Here is a 13,605-nt window from a genome sequence, read left to right as displayed (position 1 = left end):
GGTTTGCCACTTAAGAGATATTATCCAAATGGAACAGATAACAAGTCTTATATCCTATCTCAGCATGGGGGAGATGGACTACATGACCTCCTGAATCCCTTCCAGCCCTACATCTCTACGATTATATGGACAAATATCCAAACAATGTGGCTAAATGGCTATTAAAATTATATTTTACATACAAACTTGCATATATCTAAAACTAATTTTTCCCCCTCTTTGAAATCTTGGTTGGCTATAGTATTTTCAATTTTAGAAAATAATGTTATGCTTAGCTATGGTCCTTAAACATGCAACATCATATTAACTGTAGCAATACTAATATTTTGAAATACTCCATGCCTTTCCCACCTCCTCTAAAGATATAGCTCACACACTCTATAGGGTCAAAACTCATTTCCCTTCATGGAGTTTGATTTTGTTAATAAACAAATTAACTATACATCAACATAAAGCCAGTCTTCACCTTTATTCTTAGGCTTCATACTCAAAATCCCTATATCAGGACAGCCCAGGTGGGGAGGCTATTTCTTCACCTTGTATTCCATCAACCTGGAGGGCAGCTTTATGACATGAAGATCCCCATTCCAGGACAGTCCATTAACTCTTCTTTGTCTTAGGAAATAGGACTGGAAGATTTCCTGGGTCATCCAGTCCAGTCCCGTTATCACAGGCAACCACAATATATAATTTAATTTATAAATGTATCAAGCTCATCTTACTACTAGTTAAGTTGTTTATTCCACTATCCCACTGAAAGGCTGTTCCAGTACCATAGTCCAGTTCATAGCCACTGTGAAGTTTGTTGGCTATAATTACAATTAACTCAGGATAAATACAACTGCCTATAATTTGTTTGAAAAGTGAAAATATTGAACTACAAATAAATATTAAAAATAATCAAAGGTTCTTTGCTTTGCTCCTTAAAAAACAAAAAACAAACAAACAAAAAAGTTGCCATGTCTAAAATGTCAAGAAAGGATTTTCCACTTCAAAACCTTAGAAACCTTGTTTTAAGTTTTCCTATTCTAAATGATGAAAAATATAAACTGAAATTAGCAGAGTGTAATGGAAACTTTATAAAACAGGGTTCCTGTAAGATCTTCATCTACCTCAATTCCTAAAGATAAGAAAGAAAAACTTATTGAATGATTTAGTATTTACGGTAAAAGAATATATAAATAGAATAGCTTAGTAAATTTATTTTTAAGCAACAGCAAAAATATACAGTAATTCAAAGTTATGGCTTCAAAATACATTTTAATTCACAAATGACATATTACATCTGTGTATCATGTTGTACTTGACATATTCACAATCCATTTTTAAGTTACAAATTCAACTATATTTAACAGCATCTATGATTAAAACGATCAGATTTATAAAAAATTGCTAGCATAAAAGAATGTTTTAAAAGTTACATTTCTCTAGTAAAGTACAAAAACAGCTGTTAAAATCAATACATAAAACAAAAAAATAAAAAACTATGAACTAGGTTATAACTGAGATGTTATCAAGGCTATAAATATATCTCAAGATTTCTAGTGACATAATACACTCTAGATGCTCTTTCCCAGTTTATTTCACAGAACCTCTCACTGTATCTGTAGCATCGAAATTCAGAGATACCTATCATTTAGTCTATAAATACAGCTTAGATGACTAAGGCTGAAATGTGCTAAGATGCAGTAATGTTTCAAATTCATACATGAAACAATTTAAAATCTTCCCTCAGGCACTCACTGCTGCAGCTCCTGCTGTTCTGTTACCCACAATTCCCCCATTTACCTGCTCGTTGGGCTGCCTCAGCCTTGGTCAGGAAATGGTGAAGCTGATCCAGCTTATCAGGCTGCTCCTCCAGAGACTTCTGCTGCCATATGGCTGACCCAGGCCCTGCAGCCTCCCTCAAGGCATTCCACTTCTGTATCAAAGTGAAGAGCTCAGAGAAGGACTTGTGATAACCCTGTCGCAGCATGTCTATGCAGATGTTCTTCTTGTATGAATTCCTGTAACTGGGAATAAGAAATACTGATTTTAATCTTTTAAATCTGTATTACGTTCTCTATAACCCATCCTTCCGCCCCCCCACCCCCATAATTAAAGATACACAACTGTTTTCAAATGTAGACTTCTGAAGCCAACAAAGAAGACATTATATTTGAACCACTTAATCATGGTTATTTTACACAATTTTTGTAACTATTTCCTATACCACAGAACAGAATATAGTGACAGTGGGAATTGATAAGTACTTTTCTTGGAACTGCATTATAAATATAATGGCATTCTTCAACTGAAATCAATCAGGATGGTCAACTGAGTTAATCTACATAGAAAAAAAGGAGGTTCTGCCATTAGTTTACTGAAATATGATAGGTTCTTAATTTGCTTAAAAACAGTGATCAGGAAAAAAATAAGCACATATTGCATGTCAAAACAATGTACATGTTAAATAATTTTGCTGTTGGTAATGATGGATTAGTATTTGTTAGAAGCAGAATCATTACATATTATTTTGCCTCTGTGTGTCTGACTTCATCTGGGACTAGTTTAGTGATACAGAAGTTTCATAGTTTCTGCCTAATTTTAAAAGCAAATGACTTGTCCATAGAGATACAATGAAGAATTTATATCAAAGTTATTCCACTGATAAACAGGGGTAAGATATACATATTAAAAAAGAGATGCAGAATTAAATATTTTCAAGAGCGAATACATCTTTTGAGATATTATTTATGGACATAGTCCAAATACTTCTTTCAAATGGCATGAAACAATCTAGGGCCCAATACTAAAAGCCCTTGAAGCCAATGGGATGATGTGCATCATTAAGGACTTCTCTCATAAGTAATGGTTTGCAGGACTGAGGCCCTAGTGTTGAATAAAAATTGCTTCTCTATCCCACTAAAATGGCTAAACTCCAAATGTCTTTATTTTATTTTGTATTGTGCCACTGATGTTCCCAAACAATTTTTCCCATTAAAAGATTATCTTTTTACTGCCAATTTTTCAGATCCTACAAAAGAAAAAAACCCAGTTACTTACCCTCTATAACTGTTGTTCTTCAAGATGTGCTGCTCATGTTGATTCCAAGCAGATGTGCGCGTGCTGCATACACAGTCGTCGGAAGGTTTTTCCCCCAGCGGTACCCATTGGGTTGGTGTAGGCACCCCTGGGAGTGGCACTTCCATGGCGCTGCATATAGGGGCCTGCCGACCCACCGCCTCTCCAGTCCCTTCTTGCTGATCGGCTCTGACAAGGGGGATGAGTGGGTGGGTCTTGGAATGGACATGAGCAGCACATCTCAAAGAACAACAGTTACAGAAGGTAAGTAACTGTTTTTTCTTCTTCGAGTGCTTGCTCACATCGATTCCAAGCAGGTGATCCCTAAGCAGACCAATGGAGGAGGGGTCGGAACTCATGAGATTGCTGACTAGAGCGTCATCCCTGGCATGATGGGTAATGGCATAATGCAAAGTAAATGTGTATATAGAAGACCAGGTTGCAACCCTACAGATTTCCTGTGTGGAAATGTGAGTCAGGAACCCTGCTGATGAGGCCTGAGCCCTCCTGGAATGTGCTGTTAGAGCCAGGGCTGGCACCTTGGCTAGCTCGTAACATGCTTTTATACAAGAAGTAATCCAGGACGAAATCCTCTGAGAGGATACTGGGAGTCCTCTTATCCTATATGCTACAGCGATGAAAAGCTGATTCAATTTATGAAAAGGTTTAGTTCACTCTATATAAAATGTCAATGCCCATCTGACATCCAGGGAGTGGAGACTACGTTCCGTTACTGGCATGTGGCTTTGGAAAGAACACGGTCAAAAAAGTCTCCTGACTAGTGTGAAACTGAGACACCACCTTGGGCAGGAAAGTCCGGTGTGGATGCAGATGCATCTTATCCTTATGAAATACCGTATATGAAGGCTCCGAAGTCAACGCCTTGAGTTCAGACGCTCTCCTTGCTGAGGTAATAGCGACGAGGAAGGCTAACTTCCACAAGAGGTACAATAAGGAACATGAAGCTAAGGGCTCGAATGGAGGACCCATCAATTTACTGAGCACCAGGTTACGATCCCATGCTGGGATTGGACGATGTACTGGAGGGTAAAGTCTTTCTAAGTCCTTGAGGAAACAGGATACCATAGGGTTGGCAAATATCGAACAGTCCTCTCCTCCCAGGTAGAATGCGGAGATAGCGGCCAAGTGCACCTTCACAGATGCAACCGCCAAACCTAAATGCTTCAAGTGCAGTAGGTAGTCGAGTATAAGTGGCATCAGAGCCTGCACTGGAGGAGTACCTTTTTTGTACTGACCACATCGAGAAACTTTTCCATCTAGCTAAGTATGCCGCTCTGGTGGATGGCTTTCTACTACCAAGGAGAACCTCCTATACTTGCTCCAAACACTCTGCCTCCCTCGGGTTCAAACATGCACCTTCCATGCCATGAGATGAAGCAACTCTAGGCTGGGGTGATGCAGCTGACTGTGGTTCTTCGTGATCAGGTCCAGAACCAATGGCAGGGTGATCGGGGTGTTTATGGATAGCTGCAGCAGCACGTGTATCAGTGTTACCTGGGCCACGCTGGGGCTATAAATATAACCGAGGCCCTGTCTCTTCTGATTTTTAGGAAGACCTTGTGAACAAGAGGAAATGGTGGGAACACGTAGAATAGGTGGTGAACCCAGGAAAGGAGGAATGCAGCTGACATGGAACCAGGGCTGTGCAAAACTGGTGACACTTCCTGTTAAGACCGCGTCACTGAAGAGGTGTATGTGGGGAAACCCCCACCTCTGGAAAATGTTTCTTGCGATATCCGCGCGGAGAGACCACTCATGGGTATTGAAGGATGGCTGAGATGGTCTGCCAATTCATTTGGGGGAGCCGGGCATGTATGACCTTTCCAATTGTATGGAGCGGGCAATGCAGAAGTCCTAGAGTTTGATGTGCTCCCCCCATCTGTTCATATAGAACATTGCTGTGGTGTTCTCTGTCAACACTGACATCTCCTTCCCCGCCAGGTGAGACTAGAATGTCTGGCAGGCCAACCTAACCACCTGTAGTTCCCAGACATTTATGTGGAGCAACAGCTCCTCTGGGGACCAAAGGCCTTGAGTCCTAAGTTCGCTGAGATGTGCTTCCAACCCCAAGGCTGAAGTGTCCATAACCAGCATCAACGACGGCTGCAGCCAGAAAATGGGACCCCTTCGCCCACATCGGGGGTCGAGCCACTACTGAAGGGACTCTATAACCTGTGGTGTGAGAGAGACCATTCTGTCCAGACTGTCCCTGTGGGGTGATAGGCCGACACCAGCCACAACTGGAGAGGCCTGAGTTACAACCTCGTATGCTGAACCACATACATACAGGAGGCCATGTGGCCTAGAAGCATTAGGCAACTTTGAGCTGTAGTGGTAGGAAAGTTGCTGAAAGTCCTTATTATGGAGCCCATAGTCTGAAAATGAGACTCTGGCAGCAGAGCTCTGGCTTGTACAGAGTTCAGGAATGCCCCTATGAATTCTGTTCTTTGCATGGGCACTAGCATTGATTTGCTCACATTCAGCTGCAGACCCAGACTGAGGAAAGTCGCCCATATTAGGACAACTTGGGCATCTACCTGCTCCCTGGAGCAACCTTTGAACAGCCAATCGTCCAGATATGGGTATACTTGGACACCATGCCTCCTCAGGAATGCAGCAACCAGGGCCATGCATTTGGTAAAGACCCTTGGAACCACTGATAGGCCAAACAGGAGGACAGCGAATTGGTAGTGATTGTATCCTACTACGAACCTGAAAAACCTCCTGTGGGAGGGTATTATTGAGATATGGAAGTAAGCATCTTTTAGGTGGAAGGCAGCATACCAGTCCCCCGGAACCAGAAAGGGAATGATCGAGGCTAGGGAGACCATGCGGAATTTCCGTTTTCTTATGAACTTGTTGAGATTCCGCAGATTGAGGATAGCCGAGCCCCCCTTTTGCCTTCGGGATTAGGAAATATCTGGAGCAGAATCCATTTCCCCTTAGCTCCTGAGGCACCTCTTCTACCGCTCCAGTGCAAAGCAGCTCTTGCACCTCTCCTATGAGAAGTTGCTCGTGAGAGGGGTCCTTGAAGAGGAACGGGGGAGGGTGGGAGGGTAGGGCACAACAAAATTGGAGGGAGTATCCCACTTCTACCATGCGCAACACCCATTTGTCTGATGTTATTCGGGGCCAAGCATGGTAGAAATGGGATAATTGGTTGCAGAAAGGAGGGACAGGATTGGTAACTGTCCTAGAGTGTCATCCTCGGGCGCACCCTCAAAAGTTTTGTTTTGACCCTGGTGGTTGTTTTCCTGAGCCTTTGCCAGGGTTGGGCAGCTGGGGCATTTTGCGCCTGTTATTCGTACCCCTTTTCCTGGAAAAGTCCTGCCGAAGATGAAGTGGATAAAATCTCTGGCCGGACTGGGGCTTGAAGTGCTTCCTCTGTGTGGAAGGCGTAGGCAGCCCCATGGATTTCAAGGTTGCCCTAGAGACTGTTTGCTCCAAGAATAGCCCCGCTCCTTCAAAGGGGAGATCCTGGATGGTGGACTGGACCTCACGTGGGAGGCCTGACACCTGTAGCCAGGAATTTCTTCTCATGGCCAGTTCCGAAGCCATAGCTCTTGCTGCAGAGTCTGCCACATCTAACGTAGTGATGTCCTGGCTACCGCTTTTCCCTCTTCCACCATGGCTCCAAGCTCTGTTTTGGACTCAGCCGGAAGGTGGTCTTTAAACTTTGCCATTGTCCCACAATTTGAAGTTGTAACTGCTGAAAATGGCCTGTTGGCTGGCGATTCTCAGCTGTAGGCCCCAGTGGAGTATATTTTCCTCCCAAATAGGTCCAGTCTCTTAGGCTCTTTGTTTTAGGTGTTGGGTCCTACTGCCCCTGCCTTTACTTTTTGTTCACCGCAGACACAACGAGCAAACCAGGCTGAGGGTGAGTGAAAAGGTACTCATACCCATTTGAGGGAGCAAAATATTTCCTCTCTATCCCTTTTGCTGTAGGTAGGACAGAGGCTGGTGTCTGCCACTGTGTTTTTGTTGTTGACTGGGCCTTCTTAATCAGAGGCCGAGCTACCCTCGAGGGACCTTCTGGAGCCAAAATGTCCACCATTGGGTCTATGGACTCACAGACCTCCTCTGCCTGTAAATCCAAGTTTAGAGCGACCCTTCTCAAGAGCTCCTGGTGGGCCCTATTGTCCATGGGAATAATGATGGTTGATGTCCCCACAACTGCTTCATCAGGGAGGAAGAAGACGAGGCCCTGGGTCCCACCTTATCCTTGGGGATGTCCTGGCCCATAGGTTCCTCCCTATCCAGGACCTCTCTACAGGCGTCGGGTCCCACCTCAGTGCTGGACTCTTCCCCTTCGGCACAGTGCTTCACACCAACTTCCCCTGATGGCACCACCTCCCTGCATTCACTGGCCTCAGTGCTGTGTGGCATGGTTCTGTGCTCCAGGGTACCAACCACTTGGCTCTCTGAGGCAATTGAATGGGGGCCCTAGTCTGGGACCCTTGGGCTTTGTGGTACGCCCATGGGGTCCAGAAGGGCCATTGCTGGGGCACCTGCCACTGCATGGGCCAACGTCCAGCAGGGGGTCCTTGTCCCCTATCCTCCTTGTAGTACTGTCTCTCTGACCTGCACCTCCTTGAGGTACCAGAGTCTACCTCTGAGTCCGATGATCTAGACTCGGATCGCAGAGACGATGGTGGCGCCGAGATAGCTGCGGCCTTTGATTAGTGCCACGGTACAAGGAATCGGTGCCAATGTGAGAGTGATTGGTGCCAAGGAATGGGTGACCGGTGTGAAGGAGATGGCATCCGGTGCCGAGAAGCGGATGACCGGTGCCAAGGCACAGGCGACTGGTGCCACGGAGAGGGTGATCGGTGCCGAGGGTCATTGATCAGTGCCGAGGGGTCAGCAATCGCTGCCTGGGCGAAAGCGACCTGCGCTGCCTCTAGATGGTGCCACGACTAATGATGCCGGAGGTCTTGGGTCTGACACCTTCTCTCCTGAGATGGGGGGGACTGTTGTGCCATCAGGGCAATCAGATCCCACGCCGCCTCAAATGTATCCGGAGTGGAAGGGAGGTCCAGCTCTTCCACCTTGCTGTTCTTCGCCAGGGAGCCCACACTCACCAGGCTTGTGGCTGCCCTCTGCAGAGCTGCTGTCGACGGTTCCAGGGACTTTTGCACCAAATGCATCTACAGGAGCGACGGACCAGCTTCTTTGTCCTTAGGCTGCACAGTAGGCAAGCGCCCCCTGTCCACCCTGTGCTTTTTACAGGGCACTGGCAAATTGGAACGGTGCCGAACTGGCTTTGGCACTGGAGAGTGTTGGTGCTAAGGCTCCCTCTGCTCCGAGGTCTTCTTCGGTGCCGGGTCTCTAACAGACGCCGGGGCACTGTGCACTGATGCACCCGGTGCTGGGTCCTGGGGTTGCGGCCAAAGACCTGACTCCAGGAGGATTTGCTTTAGGCGTGCACTCCTCTACTTATGGCTCCTCAGTCAAAAACTTTTACAGATCCTGCAGCAGTCTGTCTGGTGCGACTCTCCTAAACACTTTAAGCAAGAATTGTGCATAGACTTGTGGCAGGATTCGCAGGGCTTGAAGCCTTGGGCCCGAGGCATACCCTGTCCCAGAAATGGGGAACCCCTTACAACTACTTCACACTTAACTATATAACTACAAACAGTGAGTAACTAACTATTTACAGAAACCGCTAAGAACAACACAGGGAATGCTTGGAGAAGCAAGAAGACTGAAGCTCCACTGATTGTAAAGGGCGGTAAGAAGGAACTGGAGAAGTGGCGCGTCGCCAGGACCCTATATACAGTGTCATGGAGGCACCAGTCCAGGGGGTGCCTACACTGACTCGACGGGTACCACTGGGGGAGAAGCCTTCCGACGACTGCATGTGGCACGCACACACCTGCTTGGAATTGACCAAGCACTCGAAGAAGAATAAGGAATTTTGAAAACAGATGTTTGCTGTACATTTAACAAATCAGGATGAGTTTCACTTTAAACAACTGAAAAATAAAAACAACAATCCTAGCCTAGAAACAACTCTTCTTTCTTTCCATTTCCCTATTCGGGGTTGGCGACTTTTATAGCCTTCTTCCAAAACTCATGATTGTACGCCAGGTTATGCTGCAGATTGTTCTCCCTGAGCCCTAGTGATATCCAGTCTCTGTACCGAGTCTTTAGTCTCTCTGTTGGTCATCTTCCATTGACCATCATTGCAACAGCCATCCTACTGACATAGCGCATACCAACCTAGCCTAACCTTCCTCAACTTGTCTTCAATTGGAGCAACCCACAGTAGGCCTCTTATACAACCTCATTTATTTTCTCATCAAGGGGTGTCCAACTATTTGACCATCTTCATTTCCATGGTGGAAAGTGTCCTGATTTCCATTTTTGTGGCTAGCCAAGTTTTTTTTCCATACATTACTACTGTAATTATTTTCCAGTTTTATATTAATGGAAATTATGCAAGCAACTTTTTAATTAGGTGTCAATGAAGCAACCAAGTTTTAAAATAAGCTTTAAGAGTCAATGATCTGTTTATATTATATTAATGCAATGAAAATAAAAGTCATTAATAAAAGGATCAGTTTTGCCATGGATGCAAGACAGACAACATTGATTTTCTTCTTAACATACTATATAGTATTTTAAATGAGTGAGAAGTATATAATATATACATACACACACAAACACATGCACGAGAAGGGAAGGGAAGTGAGGAATATCTTTTAAAACTGTAACTATGAAGGGAATTTCCAGTGGGCAGAATGTGCTGTTATTTTCTCAAACTGGAACATATAGTGTTTATAAATTATCAAATTCATTATCTACAACTTCAAAATGTTATTTAGATATTATACTTTACTGCCTAAAGCTTAATGCCCTAAAACAAGCTTTATTATATTTACGGAAGTAATTTTGTTTGTTTTTAACTAGTACCTCACTAAAACATGACTGTGGAGAGAGGGGAGAAGAAAACTCCCCTGACTTCAGTGGGAATAACAGTGAGTGTTAAATTAGTATACTTGAGTGCAGTGAAAGCAGTGGGGGGAGGAGGAGTGAATGTTAAAAGTCATTTAGGAAGTAGAAATAAGATAACTAGCCATCATTTTAGCAAATATATAAAATACATTTGTAACTAGTCAAAACATTATTCTGTTCATTTGTAGGTTTCATAGTAACTATTTGAACATGAGACCAGTATTTATAGAGTAGCATAAAACTGCCCCCACAAAACATGCTAATTTCATTAGACAAATGCATTTTACTTAAGGTCAAAGCACATTTTCCTCAAATGAGCAGTATCATTTGCAAACTAATTCACTTACATTCAGGAAGAAGTCAGTAGTGTAACTACAATTTGTATCACCAATTTTCTAGCAAAAAGCTATGCCAATTAACTAAAAGAAACTACTTAAAGAAACTAAATTACAGCTGAAGTGACCTCATTGTACTTAATACATAGTTCTTCTCAAGGGAAGATAATTGCATAACTATAAATTGCATCAATAACAAGCCTACCTACAGAAATAGCATTCCAACTACAGTATAATAAAAATAACTGTAGTTTATATGACAAAGTTACACTTAAAGATAGAGAGTACTGCATGGAGCAGTAAAATACTTGTGCCCCTTTAAGTTATTGTAAAATATTTATAAACCACAAGTAACTGATCATGCATAAATTATAATGGTCTTATATTCACATTGTGGGGATAAATTTTATTAATGTAATCTAAGGGATAATCTAACCATTAATTAGTACTGAAATTGTTTCAATTATCCACATGATTCCTGTTGAAAATGCCAGTGTACTTTTCCTGAAACAATGTAGTAAAGCATGTTACTTTTTAACATGGATGTATGGGGATGAGGAAGGCAATCTTCTGATTATATTTTAAAATGAATTAATAATCACTACCAACATTATTGTTTATCTCTCAGCATTTGTTTCCTTATAATATTATGTAGTGCATAGAAATAAATAGAAATATTAAATCAAATTGATCATGTTTTAAATAATTGACCATTAGTTATCAATTGACATAAAATATCCTGCACATAGTTCAGTGATTTTTTAAAACTACTTTTGAACTTTTACCTGATGATTCTGATTTTTTAATAAACAAATTTATGTTGACCCTCATGAATTTTACTGTATAGTAAGATGTTATTAGTCAACTATACAATTTATTTGTCTATATTTTATCAACTCTGATTTTAGGCTTCCTGTTAGCATTTAGGCCACTTCAAGACTCACTGAGAGTCAAGTAGAAAAAAAGATTGACCTTTCATTCTAACTGTAAAAACAAAGATTTTTCAATAAGTTGAATGGTCTCTGGGGGCATCTACTGGAAATTTGGCAAAACTGCAGTCAGATCATGTTAATCAAGCAAACTCCATCTGCAACAGCATACTACTGCAAAACAAAAGAAAAGTACAAACACTGGGGTAAAATACTCTGTGGGGATAAATGGGAATGACTCTACAGAAGTCAATAGAGCTGCACTTTCACATACGGATAGTGAATTTGACTACCGTTCTCAATGTCACACAAACAGAACGGCAGTCAAAAAATGCAAATACTGCATGCACTGCTGGGCAGGCTATGATACTATGTGGACTTCACACATTATATGCATGCCTTTTTTTTTATCAGATGTCACAAACTGCGTTTAATTGCAAACACTGTAATATGAAGATAAACATGGGCTTTTGCTTTCCTGGCAAATGATCAACACAGAAAAGGTGGGGGGTCGGGGCGAAACCAAACAAACAAACGATTTCAGAACTCATTTTTTAAAACGTGAATTTAAAGATTATTTTTACTATGTTTAGAACACAGATGTACATTTTAAAAGTTATTTTCCAAACAGTATTCTTATTTGCTTTTATTTTTAGACAATGTAGTTTATTTTAATTTTGTTGTTTTTGTTTCTCAATATATAAAGTTCACCAGAGTAAGGGCAGAATTCTTAACACAAATCCATACAATTCTTAGTCTACCCATCATCTGTCCATACATGCTTCGATCTCTGATTGATGGAAGCCTAATGTTGTCAATGGTTTGTCCATTTATGCAGGATAAGGAGAATACTGGCATTGAGATCCACCAAGTAGATCTGAATGGGAATTTTGTCCTTGGCCTGCTCTGGCAGTTATTGAAATGTAATATCTCATGGTGAAATTTTCCAAGTGTTGAACATTTGCAGAAGCTTCCAGTGATTTCTGAAAATTAGGCGATTACTTTGTATTAGTTGTTTATTTTTCATTAACATAGAATGATAGAAGGTTATTTTCATGCACCTTATGTTATCACACATATGGTAGCAGCTACAAAAAAACCTGATATGTAAACTTAACAGGCACTGCTACTGTTGTTATACAAAGTATTTTAGTAAGATTTCTGATTTACATTTACTGTTATAATCATTTTAACTTTCTTACATTGTATAGCTATTTATATCTCTTTCTCTATATAGACTCTTTTTTAAAAAGTTATTTAAAAGCACCTAAAGAGATGCTTCTGTAATGCTCACATGATGCAGAAGATCTGGCTTAAACCTACAAGCCTTTTCTGATCTGCCTGAACTAGAATAAAATCAGAAGTAACACCACTGAAGTTAATAAGTTGCACCACAGTTACAAACTCAAGGAAATTTGTAGTAAATGCCCCAAATCATGGTTTTTCTCTCGTTATTCTATTGTACATTTAAAAGAAATTAAACAATACATCATCCCAGATTTTTTGCTTTAACTTTCAAATATCCTTTCAGTAGACAATGTAAGTTAGACCGTTTCATATTTCTTAAACCTGTTTATGATTTATTTTACCTTTTGCATGTTAAGAGGCCAAGAGAATTATACTCGTATTAAAATAACCATATTTAAAAATATATTGTGGCAGAGCTACTTTTAATTGTTCTGATTTCCCTCAGCCTCACAACTTGTGTATTCAATCATCCCTCAGCAAAGTGGGTGAAAAATACTGCCATTCTCATTTGATAGCATTTCCATGTCATGCCTCATATATCTAAATATTTGGTATTTAATAAAATACCACAAGAAAATGTCAGATTATAATTTTTTAAACACTACTGTAGTTAGTAAAACACAGGATTACATGCAGTAAGAAATGATACAGTTTATTAAAAAGGCATTATAATAATTATGTAAAATTACTGCAAAATGTATTAATTATGTTGAATTCACCATATACACAGAAACTGATGAAATAACATTTCTATAAATAATAACTGAAATTTACAGATCGGCAAAGAAAGAAAAATGCCTTTTTTGAACTTGTTAGATTTTAATTTAAGAATATTTACTTTTTTATATTTTGACATCTGATGTTGACAATTTGTGTTTTAATTGTTATAAAGCTCTGACTTTTTAAATTTCAAATCTACTATCATTAAATAATTATTTCCACCCCCTTCATAATTTCCTGCAGTTATGGAAATTTAAGTAGATAAAATGCTTAAAAATAACCATTAATATTACCCATCAAAATTATTTAAAAAAAAAAAATAGAATTCTTCC

General features: G+C 41.0%; 1 protein-coding gene across 2 annotated transcripts in view; it reads right to left on the bottom strand.

Annotated features, from left to right (window-relative positions):
- Positions 1–13,605, bottom strand: part of TTC29 (tetratricopeptide repeat domain 29) — a 194,274-nt gene that overhangs the window by 162,344 nt on the left and 18,325 nt on the right. For both annotated transcript variants that reach the window (XM_067551997.1, XM_067551996.1), the window contains exon 5: positions 1,789–2,012. In XM_067551997.1, the coding sequence (XP_067408098.1) occupies positions 1,789–2,012 (224 nt within the window). The remainder of the gene's footprint in view (positions 1–1,788; positions 2,013–13,605) is intronic.

Source organism: Emydura macquarii, unplaced genomic scaffold (genome assembly GCF_026122565.2).
Source record: "Emydura macquarii macquarii isolate MOO-44397 ecotype Brisbane River unplaced genomic scaffold, CSIRO-AGI_Emac_v2 contig_1363, whole genome shotgun sequence".
NCBI lineage: Eukaryota > Metazoa > Chordata > Testudines > Chelidae > Emydura > Emydura macquarii.
The sequence above is the reverse complement of the archived record's forward strand: the minus strand, read 5'-3'. Positions and strand labels throughout refer to the sequence as shown.